At 37.9% G+C, this 25,747-nt stretch overlaps 2 protein-coding genes across 4 annotated transcripts; one reads left to right on the top strand and one right to left on the bottom strand.

Annotated features, from left to right (window-relative positions):
• Positions 1–1,758: 1,758 nt before the first annotated feature.
• LOC127440532 (retinol-binding protein 1-like) lies at positions 1,759–12,676 on the top strand. Its single transcript, XM_051697183.1, has 4 exons — positions 1,759–1,872; positions 5,081–5,259; positions 11,353–11,454; positions 12,104–12,676. The coding sequence occupies exons 1-4, from the start codon at positions 1,800–1,802 to the stop codon at positions 12,152–12,154; spliced, it is 405 nt and encodes a 134-aa protein (XP_051553143.1). The 5' UTR covers positions 1,759–1,799; the 3' UTR covers positions 12,155–12,676.
• Positions 12,677–12,744: 68 nt separating this feature from the next.
• On the bottom strand, positions 12,745–17,332 carry LOC127440531 (retinol-binding protein 1-like). Of its 3 annotated transcripts, XM_051697180.1 has the most exons (6): positions 17,220–17,332; positions 16,724–16,902; positions 16,156–16,257; positions 14,967–15,048; positions 13,981–14,041; positions 12,745–13,855 (listed from the first exon to the last, which is right to left on the bottom strand). In XM_051697180.1, exons 1-5 carry the CDS (start codon positions 17,293–17,295, stop codon positions 14,013–14,015), a joined length of 468 nt encoding a protein of 155 aa, XP_051553140.1. In that variant the 5' UTR covers positions 17,296–17,332; the 3' UTR covers positions 12,745–13,855; positions 13,981–14,012. The 3 variants fall into 3 exon arrangements, with proteins under 3 accessions (XP_051553140.1, XP_051553142.1, XP_051553141.1); XM_051697182.1 differs by lacking the exon at positions 14,967–15,048 and having other exon boundaries at positions 13,965–14,041; positions 17,220–17,315; XM_051697181.1 differs by lacking the exon at positions 14,967–15,048 and having other exon boundaries at positions 17,220–17,315.
• Between the last annotated feature and the right edge of the window lie 8,415 nt (positions 17,333–25,747).

Genomic DNA, 25,747 nt, shown 5'->3' with positions numbered 1-25,747 from the left:
CCAAGATTCATGTCTAGAGGAAACCATGCACCACTCATCACGCAATACCGTCTCAGCGGTAAAACATGGTGGTAGTAGCATCATGCTGTGGTGGTGTTTTTCAGCAGCAGGGACTGGTCAGGGCTGAAGGAAAGCTGAACGCAGCAAAATACAGAGATATCCTTAAATGATAACCTGGTCCAGAGCACTCAGGACCTCAAACTGGGCTGAAGGTTCACTTTCCAACAGGACAATGACCCTAAGCACACAGCCAAGGCAACGCAAGAGTGGCTTAGGGACAACACTGTGAATGGCCTTGAGTGGCCCAGCCAGAGCCCAGACTTGAACCCAATCAAACATCTCTGGAGAGACCTGAAAATGGCTTTCCACCAACAGTTCTCATCTAACCTGACAGCTTGAGAGGATCTGCAGAGAAGAACGACAGAAAATCCAGGTATGGAGTGTAGATTGATGTGAAAAAAAATTATAATTTAAGCATTTTTGCATAAGGCTGCAACGTAACAAAATAAGAGAAAAATGAAGGGGTGTGAATATTTTGAATGCACTGGATCTATGCAGGCTATGGAGCAAAATAATATGCAGCAAAGCATTGTACTTAACACTTCTTCTCCACATGAAATGTGTCTCTCCCAACTTCTGATTCAAATATTAAAACGGGATCATGTGACAGTGTGAACTACAATGTGAAGAGCCTAATTTATGACTGCATGCTGCGTACAGGCGTAATACACTCTTAAAAATACATTGAAGATAAAAGGTTAAAATGTGCAGCTATCATCTTAAGCTATTTCAGCTGTAGCCTATCTGATGCTAAAAATACTTTTGTTGGTGTAACCCAATGCAGCCATCTTTTTTTTCATCATATTAAATATTATTTTCCTTTAATAAAACCATCTAATTTAGATGTTACCACATGAAGCCCATGGTTTAGACTGAGTACCTGAGCGCATGTTAGTATGTGAAAGTCTGCTATGTTTAATGGGTATGTACTTCTAAAACAAATAATGCTTTGGCAAAAATGTGATTTCCAAGATTAGATTGTAAGTCTAACCCTGAAAATGTAATTACCAATTTGCAAAACAACACGGTTTTTTGATCTTCTTTATCTTTTTTAAAGTGCTTGCTTACTTTTTATAGCTTTTAAAATAATATGGGGTCAAATTGAATTCATTATTGGCCTCTATGCTAGAAAGAAACCCTTTTTAATGCATGCATTAGATGTCAAATTGAATGAAGCCAAGGAATTGGTTAATTAAGATTAATTGGATTGTAAAAGGCTGGATGTGTGCAAAACTAAAGGTCATTGATGTGATCAGAAAGCAATTTCTACTCTAGAAATATAAGGCTCTGCAACAAATGAACTTAGGCTTCAGCTGTGTTGTTCCTGATTAAAATCACATTAATGTCACACATTTCAGGATGCTCTAAAAATCTCAAAGAGGCTTCATTCCAATTTACATATCGGCTGAGAAATGTCCTTTCAGTTCATTTATTCTAAAGGCTTACAGTACGTAGCAGAACAGTGTAAATCCATGTGAATAATGTAACAATTGTCCCCTAACAACGTTAATCCATATGTTCTGAGTTCTTGTACTTTGGGCCTTGAGCTTTATACACGGATTTGTGTGCGTATGTGGGAGTGATTTTTCCCTATATAGTTTGATCCGATTAATATGGTAGTGAAGTAAATAAAATGTGGCTTAGATTTGAGTACTCACTCCAGGCGCTGGTAATCACGGGCTTCAGGTCTCCATCAACACCTCCTCAGGACACGAAGAAATCAACATAAACTTTTCAAAATGCCTGTTGATTATAACGGCTACTGGAAAATGATCTCCAATGACAACTTTGAAGAGTATCTCAAAGCTCTCGGTGAGATTTTTTTTTCTTCATTATTGGGGAAATAAGAACATAGTAGGCCTATTGTGTGACATATACATATTTTTTTATAAAACTGATAATTAGTTCCGGTGTTATGGATCAATTGGTGATCATGCTAACTGGGGATGTGCGTGTACACTTGAATAATTTTACTTGCATTTTCAGCAGATTCGTTCAATGTGGATTGCCAAGGAGCAAAGAAAAAACATTTTACACATCATACAAAAATGTTGGTATCATTATTAACCCACTTTGTATGATCGATGTCTGTTCCAATGAATTTGACACAGTTTAAGAGCATTTTAACATGGCTTCAGAGGGTAGCATGGTTGCCCATGTTAACGTGGGATATTGGTTTGAATGGGAACTGGTGAATACATTTGTCAGAGTAGTACATCCAATTTGGAAGTGTTTTATTTGCACACTGACGCATCATAAGCTTATATGTGTCAACAATAGGCCTCTACTATATATATAACAATAGCTTGATAAAGTTGATAAAACAATTGTTACTGTTCACATAGAAGTTCTGTTGGTCTAATGGTAGTGTGTTTGTTAAATATGCATACAGACTTGGGTTCAATTCTCTGTCATTATCTGCATTTTCATTCAAATTATTATAATAGCATCTTTTACTTTTCAAAGGTTCTGTGTATGACAATGTCGTAAGTTTGACTACCCATGGCACTGCCAAAAGATGATCTTTCAAACAGTGCAATATTTTTGGTGGAGAGCAAGTACAAAAGCCAAATTGACCAATGAGAGAGAATAAATGGTACTCTGAGAAAGCATAAGAAAGTTCTTCAGAAACATAATGATTTTGTTTTTTAGACAAAATCTTATGATTTTCAACTTTAGAAAATTTAGTTCACGTTTTTTTTTTTTTTTTTTTTCAGTAATTCAACCATTCTCAGAAAATTCAGTAGAGTATACTGTAATATAGATTCAGTTGCAATTTTGATTAATCTATTTAAAACAATATAATAAATTGTGCCTGTGTATGTAATTTACAAAATTGTTTTCAAAAGACCTGTTGAATCTTCAGCAAAGCTTCAAATTTGTCCTGATTGATCAGGACTTGAACCCAGGTCCCTCAGCCACCTATAATTAATCATTCACTTTGTTGGAGAAAGGTACTCAAACTATTAGTTCATCAAGTCATTATTCATTATAAATAAAGGCAATTGAAAGTGTATTATTGACATATAACAGCATATGATGCTTTAGTGTTGCAAATAAAATAATTCCACATGCGATTTACTGCACTTGACAAGTGTTATTGCCAGTTCCCATTCAAACCGATATCCCACGTTAACATGGGCAACCATGTTACCCTGTGAAACTGTTAAAATTGCTCTTAAACTGTGTCAAATTCATTAGAACATACATCAATGAAATAATAATAATGATACCAAAATGTTTTATAATGTGCAAAACGTATTTTCTTTGCTCCTTGACAATTCACATAAAATGAATCTGCTGAAAATTCAAGTAAAATTATGAATAATGAACTAGCCTACATTATTTACCGGAAGAATAGTATACTGCAATTATTATTAAAGTAAATGTAACTATATTTATTGAACACTTGTGAATTTTATCATCTTGCTCTTGCTGCCCTTAGGGGTCGTTCACACCTCGAACACGTTATTGCATCTGTCTGCACTGTTTTTCAATTGTTTTACTATGTAAACATGCGCTAGACTGACAGCTATTGGACTGTTGCGTGCATCTTGCTCGTTTTTAAGACGACTTGTTATTTTTAGACACTTTTTGCACAAGATCTGAACGGCCCTTTACCACTTTCAAAATGTAGGGAAACATGGTTTCTAGTTACATTCCATTATGTTACTAGAAGGAAGATGGTTCATACATGGAGTAAATAATGTTTTTATTTCAATAATAATAAATAAAAAAAAGACAATTTAAATTGTCATTTGTTTGTATTTTAAAGGTGCACTCAGTAATTTTTTTGCTCATTAAAAATAACTTCACTCCTGAAGAAATTAACCATAGTTGTAAAACATATCTATAAAATCAAGACCACTCACAAGAGATGGAGCCTCTATTCATATCAGTACCCTTATAAAAGCTGTTTTATTTTACATGGAAATGGTCGCCTCATGGTGACTGCCATGTTAGGATCACATGACCACCAGAATACTATTTACTTAATCTTTTTAATTGCTTTGTTATTGCATACATTAACTCATGGGTTAAATTAATCATAGCTAACTGGTAAATAGTGAGTTTCTACAATGACAGTGAACACAAATGTTTGAATGATGCTACATCCAGGCCCCTAGGTGTCAGTGTCAGTCCAAAAATACTGAGTGCACCTTTAAAGGAATAGTTCACCCCCAAAATGAAAATTCTCTCATCATTTACTCACCCTTATGCCATCCCAGATGTGTATGACTTTCTTTCATCTGCTGAACTCAAATGAAGATTTTCAAATTAATTCCTCAGCACTTTTGGCTCATACAATGCAAGTGAATGGGTGCCAAAATGTTGAAGCTCCAAAAAAATCACAAATGTCAGCATAAAAATAATCCATAAGACTCCAGTGGTTAAATCAATGTCTTTGGAAGCGATATGATAGGTGTGGGTGAGAAACAGATCACTTTCACATTCTTCTTCTTGTGTTTTTGGTTTCACAGTCTTCGTGCATACCGCCCCCTTACTGGACAGGGAGAAGAATTTCTAGCAAAAAAAAATTACTTAAATATTGATCTGTTTCTCACCAACACCTATCATATTACTTCTGAAGATATGGATTTAACTACTGGAGTCATATGGATTAATTTTATGATGGCTTTGTGCTTTTTGGAGTATCAACATTTTAACACCCATTCACTTGCATTGTATGGATGTGGACCTACAGAGCTGAAATATTCTTCTAAAAATCACAATTTGTGTTCTGCAGAAGAAGAAAGTCATACACATCTGGGATGGCATGAGGGTGAGTAAATGATGAGAGAATTAAACATTTTGGATGAACTAACCCTTTAAGGTTATGTCTGAGTTAGGTATAGTTTACAGTAATTTATAAATATATATTAATTTAAATACAGCAGAAGTAAATGGGAAGTTGCCATTTGAAACACTCTAGATACAGTAGCTATGTAAACATGATACTGTGTTAAGAACACCACTAACTGCAATTTTAATTATTTTTTTCCTCCCACAATTCTTGAAGATGTTAATGTTGCTATCAGGAAAATTGCTGTCTTGTTAAAACCTGATAAAGACGTTACCCAGAATGGAGATCATTTTGTCATCAAGACTATCAGCACATTCAAGAACTATGACATGAACTTTGTGGTTGGTCAGGAGTTTGAGGAAGACCTCGGTGCAGTTGATGGCAGGAAATGTATGGTAAGTGTGAAACATGGTTTTGTAGGATAATTGTCCTTTCTTTCCATTACAAGTATATTCCAGAAGAATGAATTGCACACTGACGGGAAGAGAGAACTTGACTAGACAAGAATTATATTGTTTTTGTCTGCTGCTTTTTATTAACAGAGTGACTATTTGCACTAGGTGTGAATAGCACCTGCCACACAGCGAGGCTATTTGCACACAAATAGTCTGGTGGAAACACAGGAATTAAAAACAATCTGCACCCTTAAATGTCACTGTAATGGTAAAGTGTGTAAAGAAAGTGTGGATGTGCTTTTTCAGTGCGGACGGACCAGGGTTCGATTCCCACTTTTCCCCATCCTGTTTTCACTATTAATATTTCCTTTAATACTACATATAATAATAATAAATAATAAATGATGTAAAGTTTGATTGCCTCGCAGTGATTTGTTCATGGTGACGGTCTGGGAGTTGAGAGAAAAATTTGATCCAGGTAAAATTAACCATGATTTTTCTGTTGTAATATTGTTGAAACCATGTTTTTATTTATTTTTTATTTTTTTTATTTTTGGTGGAAGCCATAGTTTTAATGCAATTAAAATAATATGGTGTTAATATAGTAACCATGTTTAATTGTAGCCATGCCCATATCACCCCATACCCCTATACCCCGATTCAGGCCGGGGAGCCATCCGGCCTGTCACTTACTCCCCCACCATTTCTGGAGAGGAAATCTGCAACAGCCCGTGGACCACCTTGAACTTAAAAGGCTTGAGAGCTAGATACCAACGGGTGATCTGCACGTTGGCATCCTTTTTGCGATGAAGCCACTGGAGCAGGCCGTGGTCTGAACAGAGTGTGAAAGCACGCCCCAACAGATAGTACCAGAGGGTGAGGACCACCCACTTGATGGCCAAACACTCCTTCTCTATCGTGCTATACTTAGTCTCACTCAGTGAGAGTTTGTGACTAATGTACAGCACGGGGCGTTCCTCTCCCTCCACCATCTGGGACCATACCGCACCCAACCCCCTGTCTGATGCATCTGTCTGCAAGATAAAAGGGAGAGAGAAATCAGGATAGTGCAATAACGGCCCACCGCAAAGTGCAGCTTTCACCTGCGTGAACGCCTGCTGACACGGCTCCGTCCACTGGACTGGATCTGGTGCCCCCTTTTTAGTAAGATCAGTCAGCAGGCTGGTGATGGTCGAATAATTAGGCACAAACCTGCAATAATAGCCAGCCAGCCCCAGGAGCTGTCTCACCTCCATTTTGGTCTTAGGTCTCAGGCAGGCAGTAATCGCTGCTGTTTTATCAATTTGGGGCCGCACCTGCCTGTGACCCAAGTGGAAGCCCAGATACTGTACTCCCACCCACCTAATTGTGCATTTCTTTGGGTTTGCCGTGAGTCCCGCCCATCTCAACAACCTCAGGACAGCCCTCAGATGCCGCAGGTGCTGCTGCCAATCATTACTGAAAATGATGATATCATCTAGATAGGCAGCGTGCAGTCTGAGGATTCTGTCCATGAGTCGCTGAAATGTAGCCAGGGCCCTGAATGGAAGCGTCACGAATTGGTGTAATCCGAACGGTGTGGAAAATGCCGTCTTTTCGTGGGACATGGGAGTTAAGGGGATTTGCCAGTATCCCTTCGTTAAATCCAGTGTTGAATAAAAGCGAGCCGCGCCTAACCGATCAAGCAGCTCATCAATCTGAGGCATTGCGTATGTATCAAATTTAGACACCACAGTGACTTTTCTATAATCCACACAGAATCGGACCGAGCCGTCGCTCTTTGTAACCAAAACCACCGGGCTGGCCCAGTCACTGTGGGATTCCTCTATTACCCCCATATCCAGCATGGCCTTTAATTCTTCTTAAACCACTTCTTTTTCATGCTCTGGTAATCGGTAGGGACGACTACATACCACTACCGCTAGGGTCGTTTCGATATGGTGCTCTATGATATTCATACAACCGGGAAGAGGTGAGAACATGTCAGAAAATTTTCCTTGCAACCTGGCAACCTCCGTGACTTGGAATGGTGAGAGGTGGTCTCCACAAGTGACTGAGGTGACTCGATCGGTGGCTTTTAAGTTCACCTGTGGTCCAAGCTCCCCCCTCTCCGGAACCACCATCGCCAAAGACAAGGGGTCATCTCTCTCCACAGTTTTAGGAGGTTGAGGTGGTAAATCTGACGTGCTCCGCCTCTATCCATTCGTTTCACCTCATAATCGATTTCCCCAACTCGACGTATGACCCCAAAGGGTCCTTGCCACTTGGCAAGTAATTTAGATGTGGGGAACAATACAAGGACTTTATCTCCCAGTGTAACTTTCCGTAGCCGAGTACCCCTGTTATACAGCCAGCTTTGACGTTCTTGAGCCTGGAGCAAATTCTCCTCTGTTAATTGCCCCAGTGTGTGGAGTTTTGCTCTCAGATCAAGAACATATTGAATTTTGTTTTTGCTGTTTGAAGGTCCCTCTTCCCAATTTTCCAGTAGGACATCAAGCACGGTGCATGGTTGATGCTCATACAATAATTGGAGAGAACCCCATGGAGGCTTGCGGGACCTCTCGCACTGCAAATATTAGGGGCTTGAGCCACTTGTCCCAAATTCGAGCGTCTTCGTGCATGAATTTACGAATCATATTCTTTAGAGTCTGATTAAATCTTTCAACCAAGCCGGCCATTTGGGGGTGGTAAACGGTGGTCTGAATCGATTTAATCCCCAATAATTTGTACAGTTCACATAGTGTACATGACATGAATGTGGTGCCCTGATCAGTGAGGACTTCTTTCAGAACCCCCACATGGGAGATTATACTGAAGAGTGCTTTTGCAACACTTTGTGCTGAAATGTTGAACAGAGGCACTCTTCCGGATATCGCGTTGCATAGTCCACCAGAACCAACACAAAGTGATTCCTGAGTTCCGTCCACTCTAATGGCATGACGAGGTCCATACCAATTGTTTCGAAGGGGACCTTGATCAACGGAAGTGGTGCTCTTGGGGTGGCCAGCGAATTCACCAGCTGACATTCATGGCATGCCGCACACCACCTGCGAACATCCCTGTGAATGCCCGGCCAATAGAAACAGGCCATTAGATGGTTCAGTGTTTTCCCCTGCCCTAAGTGACCCGCCATCAGATTATAATGAGCTGTCTGGAATAACATTCCCGACGGGAAAACCCCAAAATTGGGTTGTATCCTCCTTTTTCTGAGTGTCCTGCGTCACTCGATACAAGTGATCCTTGATAATTGAAAAGATGTGTGAGTGCAATGTCTGGTTGGAGGCATTGACCATCAATCACTTTCACTTGGTCAAAGGCGTGCCTAAGTGTCTCGTCTCGCATCTGCTCTAGAGGGAAATCCCCTGCTGGGAATACTCTAAGGGCTGGGGAAGCCGAGACTTCCCCCTCCCTCACGTCCTCCTGATGTGGAACTGACGTAGATGGCCCTGGCACTGCCTCTCCAGCCAGTGAATCATACACCACACACTGATACACTTTGTTGCAAGACCCATCCACACATATTCCCCTCAATAAAATTGTAAATTCCGGCCAATTCGTACCCAAAATTAGTGGATGGGAGAGGCGGGGACTGACCATAGCGAAATGATGCTTTTATCCCCGAAATTTTATAATGACCGTCACTACAGGGTAATATTGAATATCCCCATGCACACACCTCACCTTCACCCACCGGCCTGTATCGAAAGCCTCTTGGTAAGTACTCCTCTTAATACTCGCAGGTATCTGGTACGCTCCTGCTCGATCGGGGGCGGCCTGTGGCGCGTCAGGGATCCAGACCAATGTCTCCACCTCCATCTTGGGGCATCGGTCCTGGAAGTGCCCAGGCTCCCCGCAGCTCTAACAGACCGGCCCAGACTTCATGCCCACACCCGCGGCAGTGGACTCACCAGCCTGTGGGGGAGAGTGGAAAGGTCTACAGGACCGTGGAACAGGAACAGGATGGGGGAAAGGAGAGGGGGAGGGAGGAGAGAGAGAGGGAGAGAGAAAGAGAGGAAGAAGAGGGCTCGCTGGTCCTTGAATATGCTGCCATATGGTCCTCAGCCAACTGGACCGCCCCATCCAGCGACGCGGGTTGGTGGCACTGGACCCATTCCGCTGTCCCTTTTGGTAGCCGGGCAATGAAAAGTTCCAGTACCACCAGATCGAGTACCTTCTCGGCGCCGCAATCTTCAGCCAGCAACCACCTTCGGCAGGTGTCACGGAGCTGTCGAGCACATGTGAACAGGCGGCCGAGCTCGCCGAGAGTTAACTAGTGGAAGTGTTGCCGTTGTTGCTCTGGGCTTTGGCCAACCCGTTGCAGGATGGTTTTCTTCAGATCTTCGTACACAAGGAGGTTGGATGCAGGTAGTTGATGGGCCACGAGTTGGGCTTCCTGGGACAACAGCAGCACGAGGTCGGCCATACACTTGGTACTGGGCCAGTTCCATGCTCCCACTGTCCGCTCGAAGAGCTCAAGGAACGCCTCCGGGTCGTCTTGAGGTCCCATCTTTTTCAGCATGACATGCGGTACGGCCGTATGTGGGTCCGGGGTTGTGGCTAAAGTCCCCTCCTGGTATACCAAGCTCCGTAGCACCTGCTGGTCCTCCGCTTCAGCCTGGAAAAGCACCTGGAACCACTGCTCCTGTTCCATACGAAGCTCAAGCAGAGACTGATGTTGGGCTTGGTGGATGCTGCTGAGGGTCTTGAATACTTTGGCCAGCGGCGAGTCCATGACAGCATTTTCTTCCTCCTAATTCCTGGGTTTCGTCACCACTGTGATAAATCACTAGCTCTCTACTGAAGGAGGAAGAATTGGTATGGACCTCGTGCCAGGTGAACAGTCCACGTAATTCTTTATGTACAATTTTTTAGTCTACAACAATGCTTTTCAGCCACACACTGAACACACACAGTTTTTTGTGTCTCTCTCACCTCCGGTGGTCTGGACTGCCCTCTTATCCCTCTCCAGATCTCACTGTAACACAGAACAGCTGTTAGAGATAATTTCCCCACAGGTGTCAATCCTTACCGTTCTTCCTCTCGCGGCCTCACTCTCCACAGACGTCGCTTAGCCACGCCCACATCATCACAATTTAGTAAAACCATGGTATATTTTTGTAAGGTAAGGCTAGGGTTAGATTTAGGGGTTTAGGTTTTTGGGTGTAGGGTGTCTGTAGGACTCTAAAAAACACAATAAACAATAAGCACACTGCTATTTAATTAGGAGTGCAAATAGTATCTGCCACTTTTACAACAGGGTGCAAATAGCATCTTACACTATTTGCACTTAGTGCAAAGAAGATGCTTTTTATCTTTCGCACTTAGTGGAAATAGCCTCTGCTTTTTGTAAATATTTGGCCAAGAAATAGCTTCAATAGCTTTGCTTTCTCATGTTATTTCTATTCACACGAATTACTTATATTATTGTAATCCCCTAATATGGAATGCAGATAAGTACAGAAAGCCATTTAAAAAGGCAAGGATTGAAATCTTAAGTGAAAGCTGCACAGAGTGCAAAAAATGTTTTTGTTGGCTTTTATAACATTCTTATTCCAAATTATACATACATACATACATTATAATGTAAATGTTTAATGGTTCAATCTCATTTAATATGCACAAGGTATTAATTAATTTTTCTGATTAAAAGTGAAACATGTGCTGAATAAATGAAACATGAATTATACCACGGAAATATAATCTCAGCATTCATCTAAAATTTTACAGGCTATTTTATGTTTTTTTAAGGATTGGATAGAGCTAAACATTACTAGTTAAAGGCTTACCACTAGATATCTCTTAAAGTACACTGGGCATGCATCCATTATAGTTGTACTTGTGCTTTGAGGTGCAACTGATTACCTGAATGCTATAACTCCCATTTTGAAAATAAATGTCATTGAGCTGTAGTTTAAATGAATTAACAAACCACAACTTTCACAATTTACATAACTGAACAGGCTCTTACACTGAAACATCTAGTCTACAGGAGCCAGGACGCAGTACTCATTGCAGTAGTGTTTTTGTTGGTGGTGCACAGATATATATATATATATGCAATGTTATTCTTCACTGGTTCATTTTATCTCATAGACCACCATCAGCTGGGATGGAGACAAGCTGGTGTGTGTACAGAAAGGAGAGATTGAAGGCAGGGGCTGGACCCACTGGATTGACGGAGACGAACTTCACTTGGTATGTAAATTCCAATAAATTCTACTAAACAACATTTTTCCTTCTACGGACACATTTGCCCCTGTTTAAAAAACACTGTGTTCTTGTAAACCTGCTTGTACAGTTAGTTACTGTAAAACATATGGTAATTGAGGATACAAATGGCATGCACTCACCAATGTTAATTAGGGGCTAATTGTAGGGGACACCAGGACATGATTATCGTTTCAAGGCTATTGTGCTATTGAACTCAAAGCTATTTAAAATGATAACAGCAGATGTTCGAGCACATCTGTGTGTTGTTGTGTATAATTACCTCTAGCAACACTTATAGTGAAAGGGTCTGAAGGTCTGTTGAAGGATCTGTATGTAAGCACAGTGGCACCTGCTGGTGATAAGTGCAATTTGGGTAAACTATGCCTTAAAATGTTTTTATTTATTTATTTATTTTAGGAATGCTTCGATATTTATTAAGACAGGCAAATCCAGATTTTTTTTTTTTTTTTTCCAAAAAATGTTTTTTAATCCAACTACAAAGAAGAGGTCTGCTTATATCTCTGTACTTTGTTTTATATATACATATATATATATATGTTTCATTTTTATTTATATATATATATATATATATATATTGTTTTTTTTTTTCTTGTTTTTTTTTTTTTTTTTGCAGGAGCTGAGAGCAGCTGGTGCTGTGAGCAAGCAGGTCTTCAAGAAGTCTTAAGCCTACACTGTAGTAGGGCCCCCTTCTGGAGAAGACACCGAAACCACCCTGCCCAAAGCTGTCTATCCATTCACCCATCCTTTCATTCATCAGTCTGCTTGTCCTGAAGTATTCCAACACCCCCACATGTGCCTTTCTAGATAGAAATTTAAATTTCCATCAACAGACAAAGCTTGTTCTAGATTAAGCAATTACTTTAGTTGTTATCTTGGAAGCCTGTAAAATGTATGTGAGTTGGTTTGGTATGATACAGTGCTTTAGTCACTAAGAATAGCCTCCTAACTGAGAACACCACTGCTGTCTAAAAATAACCCTTCTAACATCTGAGGGACTGGCTGGCTAGAGGAGACAAGAACATTGGTCTTGACCCGACAGTCAGTCAAGCTCTTTTCTTCTCCTCAGAGGCAAGAGTAGGATGAGTAGGAGGAAAGATGATGTGAGAGTGTTTGTTGCTGGTCTGCTGCATTTCTTAAAGAGGATATTGACACACTCAGACACAGCACAAATGTGTGGGCTCTTGAGTGTGCCCCATTGAAACCCAATCAATGACAAATAAAGATAACTGAATTAATCGCTTGCATCTATTGGTGTCTTTTTATTATTAGTAGTAGTAGTAGTAGTAGTATTTTGACAGTTTGGCAGTATGTTTGAGCCAGAACATAACTTAACAGATAAGACCATGATGCATGTGGCCAGATGATTTTCCTTATTTTATACTTTTGATATCATGCTTGAGATCAATTATAATCAGTTATGCAATCACATTCATATATCCACATTAATGTACTAATTTCTCCATTCATATCATCTTTGTACTCATGTATCTGTACATTCATACTATCAATGTACTCAATTATATTCAACATGTATGCTGGAATATTTGGTTGTTCTCTTTGTATGACACTGTATGAGAGTTCATGCAAACTCTAATCCCTCCAAAGACCTCAGAATCGGAGTCAGATAGACCTTAGTGTCTGGTTTTTATTCTTTATTCTATTGCTTTGCTCATCATGCTGAGCTCAGAATTTTACAATGCAGTACCTAGCTAGAACAAACATGCAAGGGGGTCTGTTTTGGACATTATGACTTAACCACAGCTTTCCCACCTCAGTAGGTCAGAGCGCACTGACCTGACACCACATCACGCAGAACTCTTGCACCTGAAAAGGAAGTGCTTTTGCACGTACACATAGGGTATTAAAGACCCTAACGAATCTTTGGTTGGCAGACTAATCTCTCACTTTTTGCGCTCCGCATCTGACTCCAGATCTGAAGCCTCAGATCATCTCAGATATATACTTTGACTTTTTCTCATTTACTTAGTTCCTTAGACGTGGCAATACTTTGTATTATTAGTTTTGTTCCAGGACTTAGTCCTTGGCTATATTTTTAGATTTATTTACTCAACATTTATAACCAAACTTTTTTATTTCTGTATTGTTACATTTCTTCATTATTTTTCTTTAGATTGATTTTATTTCATTTATTAATTTTTACAAATTAAAGTTATTCCTTCTACAAATCATTTGATTTATTGAATTTATTTCCATCTGCTGGATCACTCTGCACTAGACCCAGAACCTAACAAACAATATCAGAGTATTGTATTTACTGTTTGTGTCTATGTGTTCCCATTTTATTTTGTTGTACAAAGCTTAGTCCAAACGTTCACCATCCATGTAGGGGAGGTTGCAGTCATGTCTTGAGGTCAATAAATGAAGGAATAAAAAAGACAACATAATTCAAAGATGACAATGTTGAACGCACCAATGACTGTTATTATCAGGCAGACATAATCATAATAGAATACTTGTGGTTAAAGGCACCTCAGTCGAGAACTTGTTTCTTAAAAACTTGCTTACACACCACGCCACAGGCTTGCATTTCCTGAAAAACAAAATTATTGAAAGCTATTTTTAATACATACACATTATTTTAAAATAAAGACATATATATAAAATGTAAAAAATAATGTACAGCTTATTTTTAAATAATGTCTGGCTGAATGCACATTATCTCGCTTGTTACACAGCTACCTACTACTGTAAATAAAGAAATGGACATGACATACTGTATTTATTTGTTGAAATTATTTTGAAAATAAGAATATGGTGTGATATGACAGACATGAAACCACCACCACTACGTAGGAAATTGAAATGACAAGAGTCATTAATACAGTTTGCGGTCACTACACAAGAATATTTGACCCGCAGAATGCCACAATTGACTAATCACTATCAATTAGTCTCTAGAGAGTTATGCACTCTCTGAAAAAAAAAGTACTAAACCTTTTAAGGAATACGGACTGTAACTGGCATGGTACCCCTCGATGAGTCATTTTTTTTTTGTAACTTTTGTGTACAAAATTGGACCCAAAAAAATATAGTTCACCCAAAAGTAAAAATTCTCTCATCATTTACTCACCCTCATGCCATCCCAGATGTGTATGACTTTCGTTCTTCTGAAGAACACAAACGAAGATTTAAAAAAATATATATATATATTTAAGCTTATTAGGTTTATTACAATGCAAGTCATCAGGTTCCAAAACTTTGAAGCTCCAAAAAGCACATAAAGGCAGCTGAAAAGTAATCCATACAACCAGAGTGGTTTAATTAATCTCTTCTGAAGCGATAGGATAGGTATCTGAGAGAAACAGAACAATATTTAAAACTTCTGAACTATTAATATATGCTTCCAGCCAGAAATCCTATGTGCGTCCACAAGAGGGCTGAGTAAGTGCGTTGGCATGTTCATGCGAGAACTGACGAGAAAAAGAAACAGATACAAATACATATGTATTGCAAACCAATGAAGCTTCTGTACAGCATTCCTCTTCCTCCCTTTTTGTTTTTTGTAAACAACATTGTGCTTCCAGATTTTTCCGTGCACTGCAGAAGAAACAAGGTCATACACTATAATTGCAAGAGTGTGAATGAATAATGAAATAATTTTTGGGTGAACTATTCTTTTATGGAGAACAAAAAATGCACCTTTAAAGGTACACAATTAGCCCTTAGAGTACAATTATGTACCCAAAGCGAGATAAAAAATAGTCCCCTTGGCTTGAGGGGTACCAACCCAGTGATGACCCATTTACCTTAAAAGAATATTTCACCCAAAAATGAAAATTCTCTCATCGTTTACACACCCTCATGCCATCCCAGATGTGTATGACTGTCTTTCATCTGCTGAACGCAAATGAAGATTTTTAGAAGTATTTCTCATCTCTTATGGTCCATTCAATGCAAGTGAATGGGTGGCAAAATTTGGAAGCTCCAAAAATCAAACAAGTCAGCATAAAGGTAATCCATAGTTAATCCCGTGGTTTAAATCAATATCTGCAGATGCAATATGATAGGTGTGGGTGAGAAACAGATCACTTTCACATTCTTTTTCTTGTGTTTTTGGTGATTCACATTCTTCATGCATATCGCCACCTATTGGGCAGGGAGAAACATTTCAAGCAAAAAAGGACTTAAATAATTATATGTTTCTCAGCCACACCTATCATATAACTTCTGAAAATATGTATTAAAGCACTGGAGTCATATGGATTACTTTTATGATGCCTTTATTTGCTTTTTGGAGCGTCAACATTTTGGCACCCATTCACTTGCTTTGTATGGACCTACAGAGCTGAGATATTCTTCTAAAAATCTTCATTTGTGTTCTGGAGAAGAAAGAAACTTATACACATCTGGGATGTCATGAGGGTGGGTAAACGATGAGAGAATTTTAATTTTTAGGTGAACTATCCCTTTAAAAGCTAAAAAAAATAAAAAAATCTGAGTGTGTAATAAAATTAGTAAATGATTTTCAGTTTATACACACTTCAATACAGTATGTTTGTTATTGCCATAGACTGTGTAGATGTGTGTACTGATGCTCTCTCATTAATTACACAGCTGACTACATTAACAACAAGAAGCAGTGAAGTGTGACCTTTCATAAGACAACATGCTTTGTCCTCATGTGAACTGCGTCCTCAAACTTACCACATGTAACTCATCTCCTTTCACCCATTGTGTCCAGCCTCTTCCCTCCTTCTCTCCTTTCTGTACGCACACCAGTTTGTCTCCCTCCCAGTTTACTGTAGTCTAGGACAAGGACAATAAGCCAGTGAGAGGGATTGTGCTTTTTACCAAACATAAATCAGTATATTTTAACACATGATCTTTTCTATTATTATTATTATTATATACTGTACACCCAAACATTTGGAGTGCAATTTTGTTGTCATCCACACTCACTGTGTATTGAACCTATCCATGCAAAACACTGTAGTGACATTCCTATTTTAGTTGACTTATGTTCCCAGAGCACCAGGTGTTTGAAGCATTAGAAAAAACCCCTCATGGATTTAAGCTTTAATGGGTCATTGTATGTAAATCCTGTTTACTGACACAATCATTTATCACTGTGACCTAGGACAAGCAATGCTACTTTAGAATATAATTCATTACAATGCTTGTACCCCTTAGTATAAATGCATTAAAGCATGTCTAATCTGATATTTCTGTTCAGTAGCACTTTAAGGCGTACCTTTGTAAGAAGGTCACTTACCATGCATTTCCTATCGTCTATACCGACCAAATCCTCCTCAAACTCCTTTCCAACATCAAACTCCATGTGGTAATTCCTAAAGGTGGTGAGAGTCTTGATATTAAAATGATCACCATTCTGAACAATCTCCTTATCAAGGATGAGATAGCTGGCAATTTTTCTGGTGACAATATTTATATCTGTAAGTCGAATAAATATAGAATTGGTCAACCATAGCCATTTATGGAACATGAGCCACTTTCTTCATTATACTATATTTATAACAAAATAGAAACAGGCTTGCCAGAGGTATTACAACAAATCTCTTGAATACAAAATGTAAGCATGTATTTAACCCTATGCCGAAATAACCAAGGGAACAGTGTGAGTTTCAATGTCTGTCTTCAACAGAATGTATTCTCTAACATCTTTTACATACCTCTTTCAGCAAAGCATATTATTTGCACAGGAGAATAATGGAGAAATAAAAATAAAATGAAGAATTGAGTTCTCCTACCAAGTGCTTCCATGTATTCATCAAAGTTTTCATTGCTTATCATTTTCCAATATCCATTCATGTCTGTGGAAGACATCTAGAGTATGCCTTCTGCGTTTCTCCTCTGTACCGATGATTCAACATCAGAGTGCGGTGTGGTGTCTCAAACCACAAGACAAATTGTAATCCTAAAGCCAATTAGGGCCTTTGGATTATCTCAAGAGCATGTACATGTGGTGGGACTTCTGTTGTAGATTTTTTCTTTCTTTCTTTTTGTTTATTAGGAGCGTATTCTGATGCTTGATGCATCTCATGAAATTCAGCTGTTGAATGTGAACAGACAGATGTGTCAGTTTGTAATTGTTATGATTCTCGACTTGTCATTGGCACAAGAATCAATCAAAGCAACGATCACAATGCTGTCAAACAGGCTTCCATTTCTGCCTCTAGAGAGAGAGGGTTTGTAAAAAGACAGAATTGTTCACCTCACAAATAGGAGTGGATGGCTGTCAGATATAAAGCCAGTCATGTCTTCCTGATTATAAATTGCACTGAAATTTTGACATTGTAATTTAGAATAAGGTGCAATAGCTTTCAGGATGAGGTATTCTTGAGATGTTTGTTTTTTCTGATCATGCTCTATTTGCCTGTCACCAGCTAAAACTCCTTTGCCAAATAAACCTGCCTTTAGTTTATCTGTGGACAAATATCAAAGGCTAGATATTGTTATGGTGAAGTGAGCAATTTTTTTATGTTTAAATACTTTCTTTTATCCCAGCTTAATATGCAGAGACAACTGCCATCTGTAGGTTGATTGCCCCGAAAAGTACAAACACTATGACTCTGTGATGCTATTAAAACATTGTGTTTGTTCGAGAATCTCAATCGGCCAGTCATACTGTGTGTTGCATTTAAGTGAACCTGGGAAGCTCCTACATCAGAGTTGGGCATTTGTTATTACAACCTGTCACGTATTCAAGTAAACAAAATACAGAAAAAGCCAAAATAAAAGAAATACGCAAAAATAAGTGAACATACCTGCAGCACTTTTACATGTCCTATGTGATTTATTAATGCATGGTATCTAACACTATTAACTAATTTACATAAAACAAACCATGTAAACCATATCTTTACATTAGTGACTACATGATATTTCATAATTCATTTATTTTAATTCAATCCATGCATTTCCAATAAAAGCCAAATAAGGCTTTTTCTTTTTTTCTGGCAATTAATGGATAGTGTACGTATTCCATTTTAAGAATGTAGTCTATTATTAGACCAAGGAGATGCAGGCAGAGATCAGTGAGGTGCATCATAGTTCAATAGGCAGGTCATTTCCGTGAGGTTCGGTGAGGTCCATCCTAAGTCCAAGGTTCAGGCAATGGCACATGAATTATCCCATGTCTTACAGTTGGAGTTGGCACCAGTTCATCCTCTATGAAGTCCATCGTAGTAGACTGATGTGATATCTGGCTCTCACAGACTGCAGTTAGTTGTCATCACTCAGCGACACGTAGCAGTGGGAGTCAGACACCAAGCAGGAACGGACCTTGATCCGTCTGGCTCTGGTAACCTCGGGATATGTATCCTGAGGTTGAGACAGGGAAACAAATAGAATAATATTAGCGTAGATACTATTCAATTTATTGCAGAGTTATAGAATATTCCGGCAGACCTAAGAGTTGAAGGACAAATTTGGTGTATGCCTGGCTGAATAGATGAATCTTTAGTGGGGAACCCTCTCCATGTAGAATAAAACTTCATCTCATATGTCTGGTCATTATTTAATTAAGTAATTATATAACATTACTATACATTTCTTAAAGAGTAAAACTTTTTAATGAAGAAAAATTACTGAGTGCATCTTAAAGCCATGGTGCTCATATGGGCAGTGTGAGTTCGAATATGACTTGAAGAATTCCCCAATCCCAATCCCCATCATTTTGTGTCCTTTTTCTAAAATGTTCTGTCAATAAAATGACAAAAGGCCAAAAATGTTCTTCCCTTGTACTCTCATATTCCTCCTACTTTCAGAAACGCCTGTTTGATGACAGACTGGATAGAGCGTTTAAGATTAAGCTGACTCATAAAAATACGCTATGTGCATACAACAGTGGTGACAGAATAAAGTGTAGCCTTTGGGCATGCTGATCTTCTGTACATCAAACACTGGGAACAGCCCTTGTTCTTCCTGACACATTTCTTTGGTACTTATCTTGTCTTCCATGCTTAATAATAGAGTCCAAATAGAGAACTTTTCTGATCACACAAATGAAGATTAACCAGCAACCCCCGCCGCCTTTCTCTTGCAGCTGCATCTCACTGGGTGTTCTGTGAATGCTGTTTATGCACTGTGCTCATTTTAACTTCAATTTGATTTTTAAGAAGTCGTAAACGAACAGAGAGGAACAATTCCAAACCACCTTCTTTTTCTGATTGGGCTATACATTTATATTTTTTGATTAAATATACAGTGATTCTTGCACTCACAATTTATCCAGCTTCAAAGCATATTTGCATTGGAAAAACCAAGTAAACACACCTCGCCAACCAGATTCCTCTGAAACAAAGGCGTAGAAATCAAATATGCTGCTTCTGTTTTCTTTTAGAGTGGGCATAGTGTATGAGCGATTATGTAAATGTGTTTTGCATGCCTCTCATAGTTGATCTAGTCTCTCCTTTTTTGCATACTGGGTAGAGAGCTGATTCACTCTTTTCCATAAGTGGGGCAGTCTCCCATTAGTCTCCCATTAACAGGAAAATAAATGTGAGCAATTAATTTTTATTTACTTGCATACTCTGCAGTTCTGCTTTTACTAGAATAACATAAATGGATTTAACCTGTTGGCCATGATCTCAGTATATTTGTTCAGTGATGGACCTAAAGTAAAACAAATAGAGGACAGAACTTTTACCCAGAGGGACAAAATAAACTGAGGGTCTTTTTTTCTGGGGACAGCTGAACACAGCTTGGGTTCTTTTATTTACAGTACTGTCAATCTATAAACTGTACACGTGGACAAGCCAGTTCCTGGGGTTAAAGATTATTTTACATACTCACAGACACTGGTGGCCTGGTAAGGGGAAAAACTGGTTGCCATACAGAAGGGTGAGGAGGCCAACCACAGATAGAAACACTGGATAGGAGACAAACTTTATCTGTTGAGCATATGTAGAGTTAACTTTTTGACCTATGAATTTCTATGACTTTTCCAAAAGTTTGTGATTACTGAATAAGGATTTTGAAAGATTATTTGATAAGAGATTGCACTCAAAAATAGCAATTTCAATCTAATGAAATATTTTAGACCTGAGCATAACTATAAAAGATTATATTAACTACAGAAATTTCCAGGAATTTTTCACGACCTTTTAATATTTAATAAATTTCCATGAAAAAAAAAATAAATAAAAATACAATTTAGAAATTACAGTTTTAAAATTCCCTGATATTTCCAGGTTTTCAATGAATGTGGGAACCTTGAATTATACACAGATCAATGTTAGAATCAACATCATTGCATAATTATGTATGAATACATAAGTATAGAAATATGTAATTATTTTTCATTATTAGTAGTAGTAGTAGTAGTAGGAGTAGTAGTAGTAGTAGTATTTTCATTATTTTGAAAAAAGAATGTCATCTATTGGATGTTGTTGATGCTTCAAAAAGTATACAATTCAAAAAGCTCTGTTTTGCACATGTAAGGGATGAACTTTGACCTTATGATCATTTTAATTGTAGGAGCTGACATATGAAGACTTTGTTTGCCATCAAGTGTTCAAAAGAAAAGACTAGCGGGCACAAGAAATTGGCATGTGTTTTGTTGTCAGTTTTATTTTGCTGTACTTGACAAGTCTTTCAAAGTCCAAGGCCAGCAAGCTATGTGTTAACTTCCAGGAGAAGAAGTTAACTCACAATATGACACTTTCAACACTTCTGTATGACCTTTTTTTGTATGTATCAATAAAGTACTGTATTTTTTAATAGGGCAGAATGTAATGACAGAATGGGCCTCATTTTGCTTGTGTCTGTAACCACCACCACCACCACACACACACCCCAACACATAAGCCTATAACATTTTATCACAGTCAAATATCATGTGAAATATTTCTGTAAACCTATGACTCCAATGTCATATACAAACATACATACACATACAAGTAAATACAAAATTATGAAGCAGAATTTATAATGTACTGTATTTTAATGTCCTTCATTTCATTCTCTTATCTCATTCTTCAAATCATGTTACTTGAATAATGAGCTAAATTTCTTTTAACCCTCCTCTGGTATTCAGTCATTTTTGACCAAAATAAATTTTACTTGTTTAATAAAAATAATTTTCTTTTATCTGAGCAGTACAAGACTTGGAGACTGTTTCTCCATTTGCCATCTGAACAAAAATAAATAAATAAATAAATAAAATAAAAATAAAAAATTGGCTTGATAAGTGGTCGTAAAAAAAAAAAAAAAAAAAAAAAAGCAACACATTTGGCATTCACGGTCAAAATTGACTGATCATTGAAAATGAATGGGAAAGACCAAAAAACAGAGCAATTTTTTTCCTCAGTGCGAAACACACACACACACACACACACTCACAAACAAACACACTTAAAAACACTCAAAAAAAAAAAAAATCAGTCACAATGCTAAACACACACACTCAGAAATGAAGGGATGAGATGATAACACAATCACAATGCAGAACACACACATACACACAGAGAGAACCAGGACATCAATAAGTGGAGCTCTACAGCCATATTTTGGTCATTGTTGGCATTCCAATTCATCTGTTGTTTTCCAGCTGATGACAGCTATCTGACACACACACGTTTGAAAAAAAAGGATTCGTCATCAAAAAATGTACTATAGAATGTTTGAAATTGCAAAATGTTTACTCAGATTCTGCTGTTTTGTATTCTAATTGAATTTGCAGAAATTTGCAGTTCATTTCTGTTTTTTGATGTACATTTTCTTGACATTATTATGCATTTATTTTGAGTAATTACATTTTTATGTTTTAAATATATTACTGGTAGAAAAATGCTTATTCTGTGTCTTCTCTTTGTAACACCATGGTCAGGTTTGATTGCAAGCATAATGACATTAACTGCAAAAACTGACAATTCAAATCAAATTTAAAATGCTAAACTTAATAATAGTTTGATAATGTCTAAATATCAGTGGTGGCCCATGCATTTTAAGTCTAGGCCTTCAGTGCAATTCATGCCATTAATAAAACACCATTTCACAATTAACAAGACACCCTATGGACATCATACATTATGTCGCAGCCACCTAATATCACCAATTGACATTTTAAAAACACGTCCTTGCATGAAAGCCAAAAGTTGAAAAGATGTTGAATGCTCAGGCCAGCCTAATTTTAACTGCAGCATGACTGCTTTGTGAAATACATTATTAAATAAGAGTTGGATACATCTCCCGAACTGACATTCAAAAATTACCAAGGAGTTCTACAATACCTGGAAAAAGCTATCTAACAATATTTGTCATTTAAATGTCGCTTGCACTATATTTTGTTTCGTCAGAGTTTTCAAAACTTGAAAAGATACTGAATGCTCAAGCAGCCTAATTTACACTTAGAAAAATCCTGATGTTGCTATAATAATGCAAAAAGCACTTTTGAAAATCAGTCCTCCTTTCCTGTTTAATTAATTAATCACACAATCATTTTGAGTTTTAAAATCCATAAGGATTTCTTTCTCAATAGTAATAGCGGCAATAATGACATCCATCTTGCTTTCGAATTACGCCCATCACTCAATGCTTGATTACGTCACTCAAGGCCAGGTAGAAGGCCTTGACCGGGACATATCTAAAAGACCACACCCACCAAGAACAAATAAATCAATCTGATTGGCTGATGAATCTGACAATCTGACATAAAACGCCTATTCATTTTCACTGCTGAGGGATTCAGTGGAAATTCTGAAGGCTTAAGGGGTGGAGCTCAGACTCACGTGCTGCTTTGCCAAGAAACTCGGCTTCAGCCTACGATATGATACGCTTTGCTTGTAAGCGTCGAGGAATAAATTCTGACTGGATAAACTTTTTGTGTTTTGCTGTTCGCTTGTAGATGAATTAGGAGTGGAAAGCGATTGAAAATAAATTGAGAATGAAAACCTCATTTTTTATTAGGCATGTTAGGCCAGCAGAGAAGGCATTGCTGGCCCTGAGAATTCGCCACTGCTAAATATATATCCAAATGCATATCTTGTGCTAAAATATACCATTAAAGGAGCAATATATGAGTAATATATTTACTGTACTAAAGCATAAAATTAACATAATATGTTATCAGAGATTTAGGAAACATGCTAAGCTGAAATACGGGCTTCTCCGAAAACAATGCTACAGCCAGTATATTCTACTTTGAAATGTCTGTTCCAGGCCGGAATTTCTGTTTGTGTTTTGGCCTGTGTGATCCCGCCCACTGCCCATTTCCCAATAGTATTTCGACACCCCGGGTTGCCAGAAATAAGTTAGCGGGCAAACAACACATCGCGCTGCAGCCATGGAAACCAGCAATACATCTAGCTAACATTGACAGAGTTATAAAAAATCCACATCAGCTGGTTTATAATTTTCAAACAATAAAAACATTGCAAACGTATACATTAGCTGATCAACTTACAGTGTAAGGCTCGTCGTTTGCTCGTTCCTCTTGCGTGTCATCAACCTGGCAACCCTCGTGAGTTTCGAGTCTGGGAAGAAGGGGGCGGGGGAGACAACTCTCTCCAGTATTTTGAACTTGGACTGCAGTACCCATTTTAAACGCTTGATGTCAATGTTACATATTGCTCCTTTAAGTTACAACAAGCCATCAGACTACACAGTAGGTGGCTACATCCATCTACTTGGCTGTTATTGGAATGACATTGTTTTCAAGTCATGCTATTTATATTTTGTTCACCATGGCAACTTATAGAACTTATAGAAGTGTAGGTTTGATTTTTTTTCTTCAAAAATTTGCTTGTTTGTTTAAGCAAATTTTTGGTAAAATTGAGAAATTTACATGTAAATTAGATAAAAATAGCATAAAATCCAAAAAGAAATGCATAATTTTATTGTTCTTACTTCAGGGAAGAAAAAATGGTATCATTACCATCATCATCATCATCATCATCAAAATAAATAAATAAAAAAATAAAAATAAATAAATATTATATATATATATATATATATATATATATATATATATATATATATATATATATATATATATATATATATATATATATATAAAGGGTTACACATCTAACACTTCCGGTCAAAAATGACTGTGAATACCAAAGGGAGGTTTCATTTTTCAATACCATAAGAGAGTTAAATATGCAATTCAAGGAGTGAGGTTTCAGTCAGGTTGTAAACCATTACAGTATGAAAAGTAAGAACAAACATTCATAAACCACCGCTCATTATTAGTATTCATTAGAATTGTATTAATACAATTACTATTTTCATACATACACTGCAGCCAAATGTTTGGAATAATGTACAGATTTTGCACTTATGGAAAGAAATTGGTACTTTTATTCACCAAAGTGGCATTCAGCTGATCACAATATATAGTCAGGACATTAATAATGTGAAAAATTACTATTACAATTTGAAAACATTTTCAGAACTTCTTAAACTACTTCAAAGAGTTCTCATCAAAAAACACCTGCCTTCACGTGCAGCAATGACAGCTTTGCAGATCCTTGGCATTCTAGCTGTCAGTTTGTCCAGATACTCAGGTGACATTTCACCCCACGCTTCCTGTAGCACTTGAAATAGATGTGGCTGTCTTGTCGGGCACTTCTCACACATCTTACAGTCTAGCTGATCCCACAAAATCTCAATGGGTTTAAGATTCATAACACTCTTTTCCAATTATCTGTTGTTCAATGTCTGTGTTTTTTTGCCCACTCTAACATTTCCTTTTGTTTTTCTGTTTCAAAAGTGGCTTTTTCTTTGCAATTCTGCCTGCACCCCTGAGTCTTCTCTTTACTGTTGTACATGAAACTGGTGTTGAGCGAGTAGAATTCAATGAAGCTGTCAGCTGAGGACAAGTGAGGCGTCTATTTCTCAAACTAGAGACTCTGATGTACTTATCCTCTTGTTTAGTTGTACATCTAGCCTTCCACATCTCTTTCTGACCTTGTTAGAGCCAGCTGTCCATTGTCTTTGAAGACTGTAGTGTACACCTTTGTATGAAATCTTCAGTTTTTGTGGCAATTTCAAGCATATGTATAGCCTTCATTCCTCAAAACAATTATTAACTGGTGAGTTTCTAGAGAAAGCTGTTTCTTTTTTGCCATTTTTGACCTAATATTGACCTTGAGACATGCCAGTCTATTGCATACTGTGGCAACTCAAAAACAAACACAAAGACAATGTTAAGCTTCATTTAATGAACCAAACAGCTTTCAACTGTGTTTGATATAATGGCAAGTGATTTTCTAGTGCTGTTTTTTACATCAGTAATGTCCTGACTATACTTCGTGATAAGCTGAATGCCACT

The sequence above is a fragment of the Myxocyprinus asiaticus genome, chromosome 5 (genome assembly GCF_019703515.2).
Source record: "Myxocyprinus asiaticus isolate MX2 ecotype Aquarium Trade chromosome 5, UBuf_Myxa_2, whole genome shotgun sequence".
Lineage (NCBI taxonomy): Eukaryota > Metazoa > Chordata > Actinopteri > Cypriniformes > Catostomidae > Myxocyprinus > Myxocyprinus asiaticus.
Note: the sequence above shows the minus strand (reverse complement) of the source record. Positions and strands in the feature narration are given on the sequence as shown.

What these genes read in the sequence shown, in the direction of transcription:
- LOC127440532 (XM_051697183.1), top strand. Translation starts at nt 1,800, where the DNA reads ATGCCTGTTGATTATAACGGCTACTGGAAAATGATCTCCAATGACAAC. An exon ending in AGAGTATCTCAAAGCTCTCG is followed by an intron (nt 1,873 to 5,080) that starts GTGAGATTTTTT and finishes CAATTCTTGAAG; the next exon opens with ATGTTAATGTTGCTATCAGG. An exon ending in ACGGAGACGAACTTCACTTG is followed by an intron (nt 11,455 to 12,103) that starts GTATGTAAATTC and finishes TTTTTTTTGCAG; the next exon opens with GAGCTGAGAGCAGCTGGTGC.
- LOC127440531 (XM_051697180.1), bottom strand. Translation starts at nt 17,295, where the DNA reads ATGTCTTCCACAGACATGAATGGATATTGGAAAATGATAAGCAATGAA. An exon ending in TAGACGATAGGAAATGCATG is followed by an intron (nt 16,258 to 16,723) that starts GTAAGTGACCTT and finishes TCCTTGTCCTAG; the next exon opens with ACTACAGTAAACTGGGAGGG. An exon ending in GCTGTACAGAAGCTTCATTG is followed by an intron (nt 14,042 to 14,966) that starts GTTTGCAATACA and finishes TTTGTTTTTCAG; the next exon opens with GAAATGCAAGCCTGTGGCGT.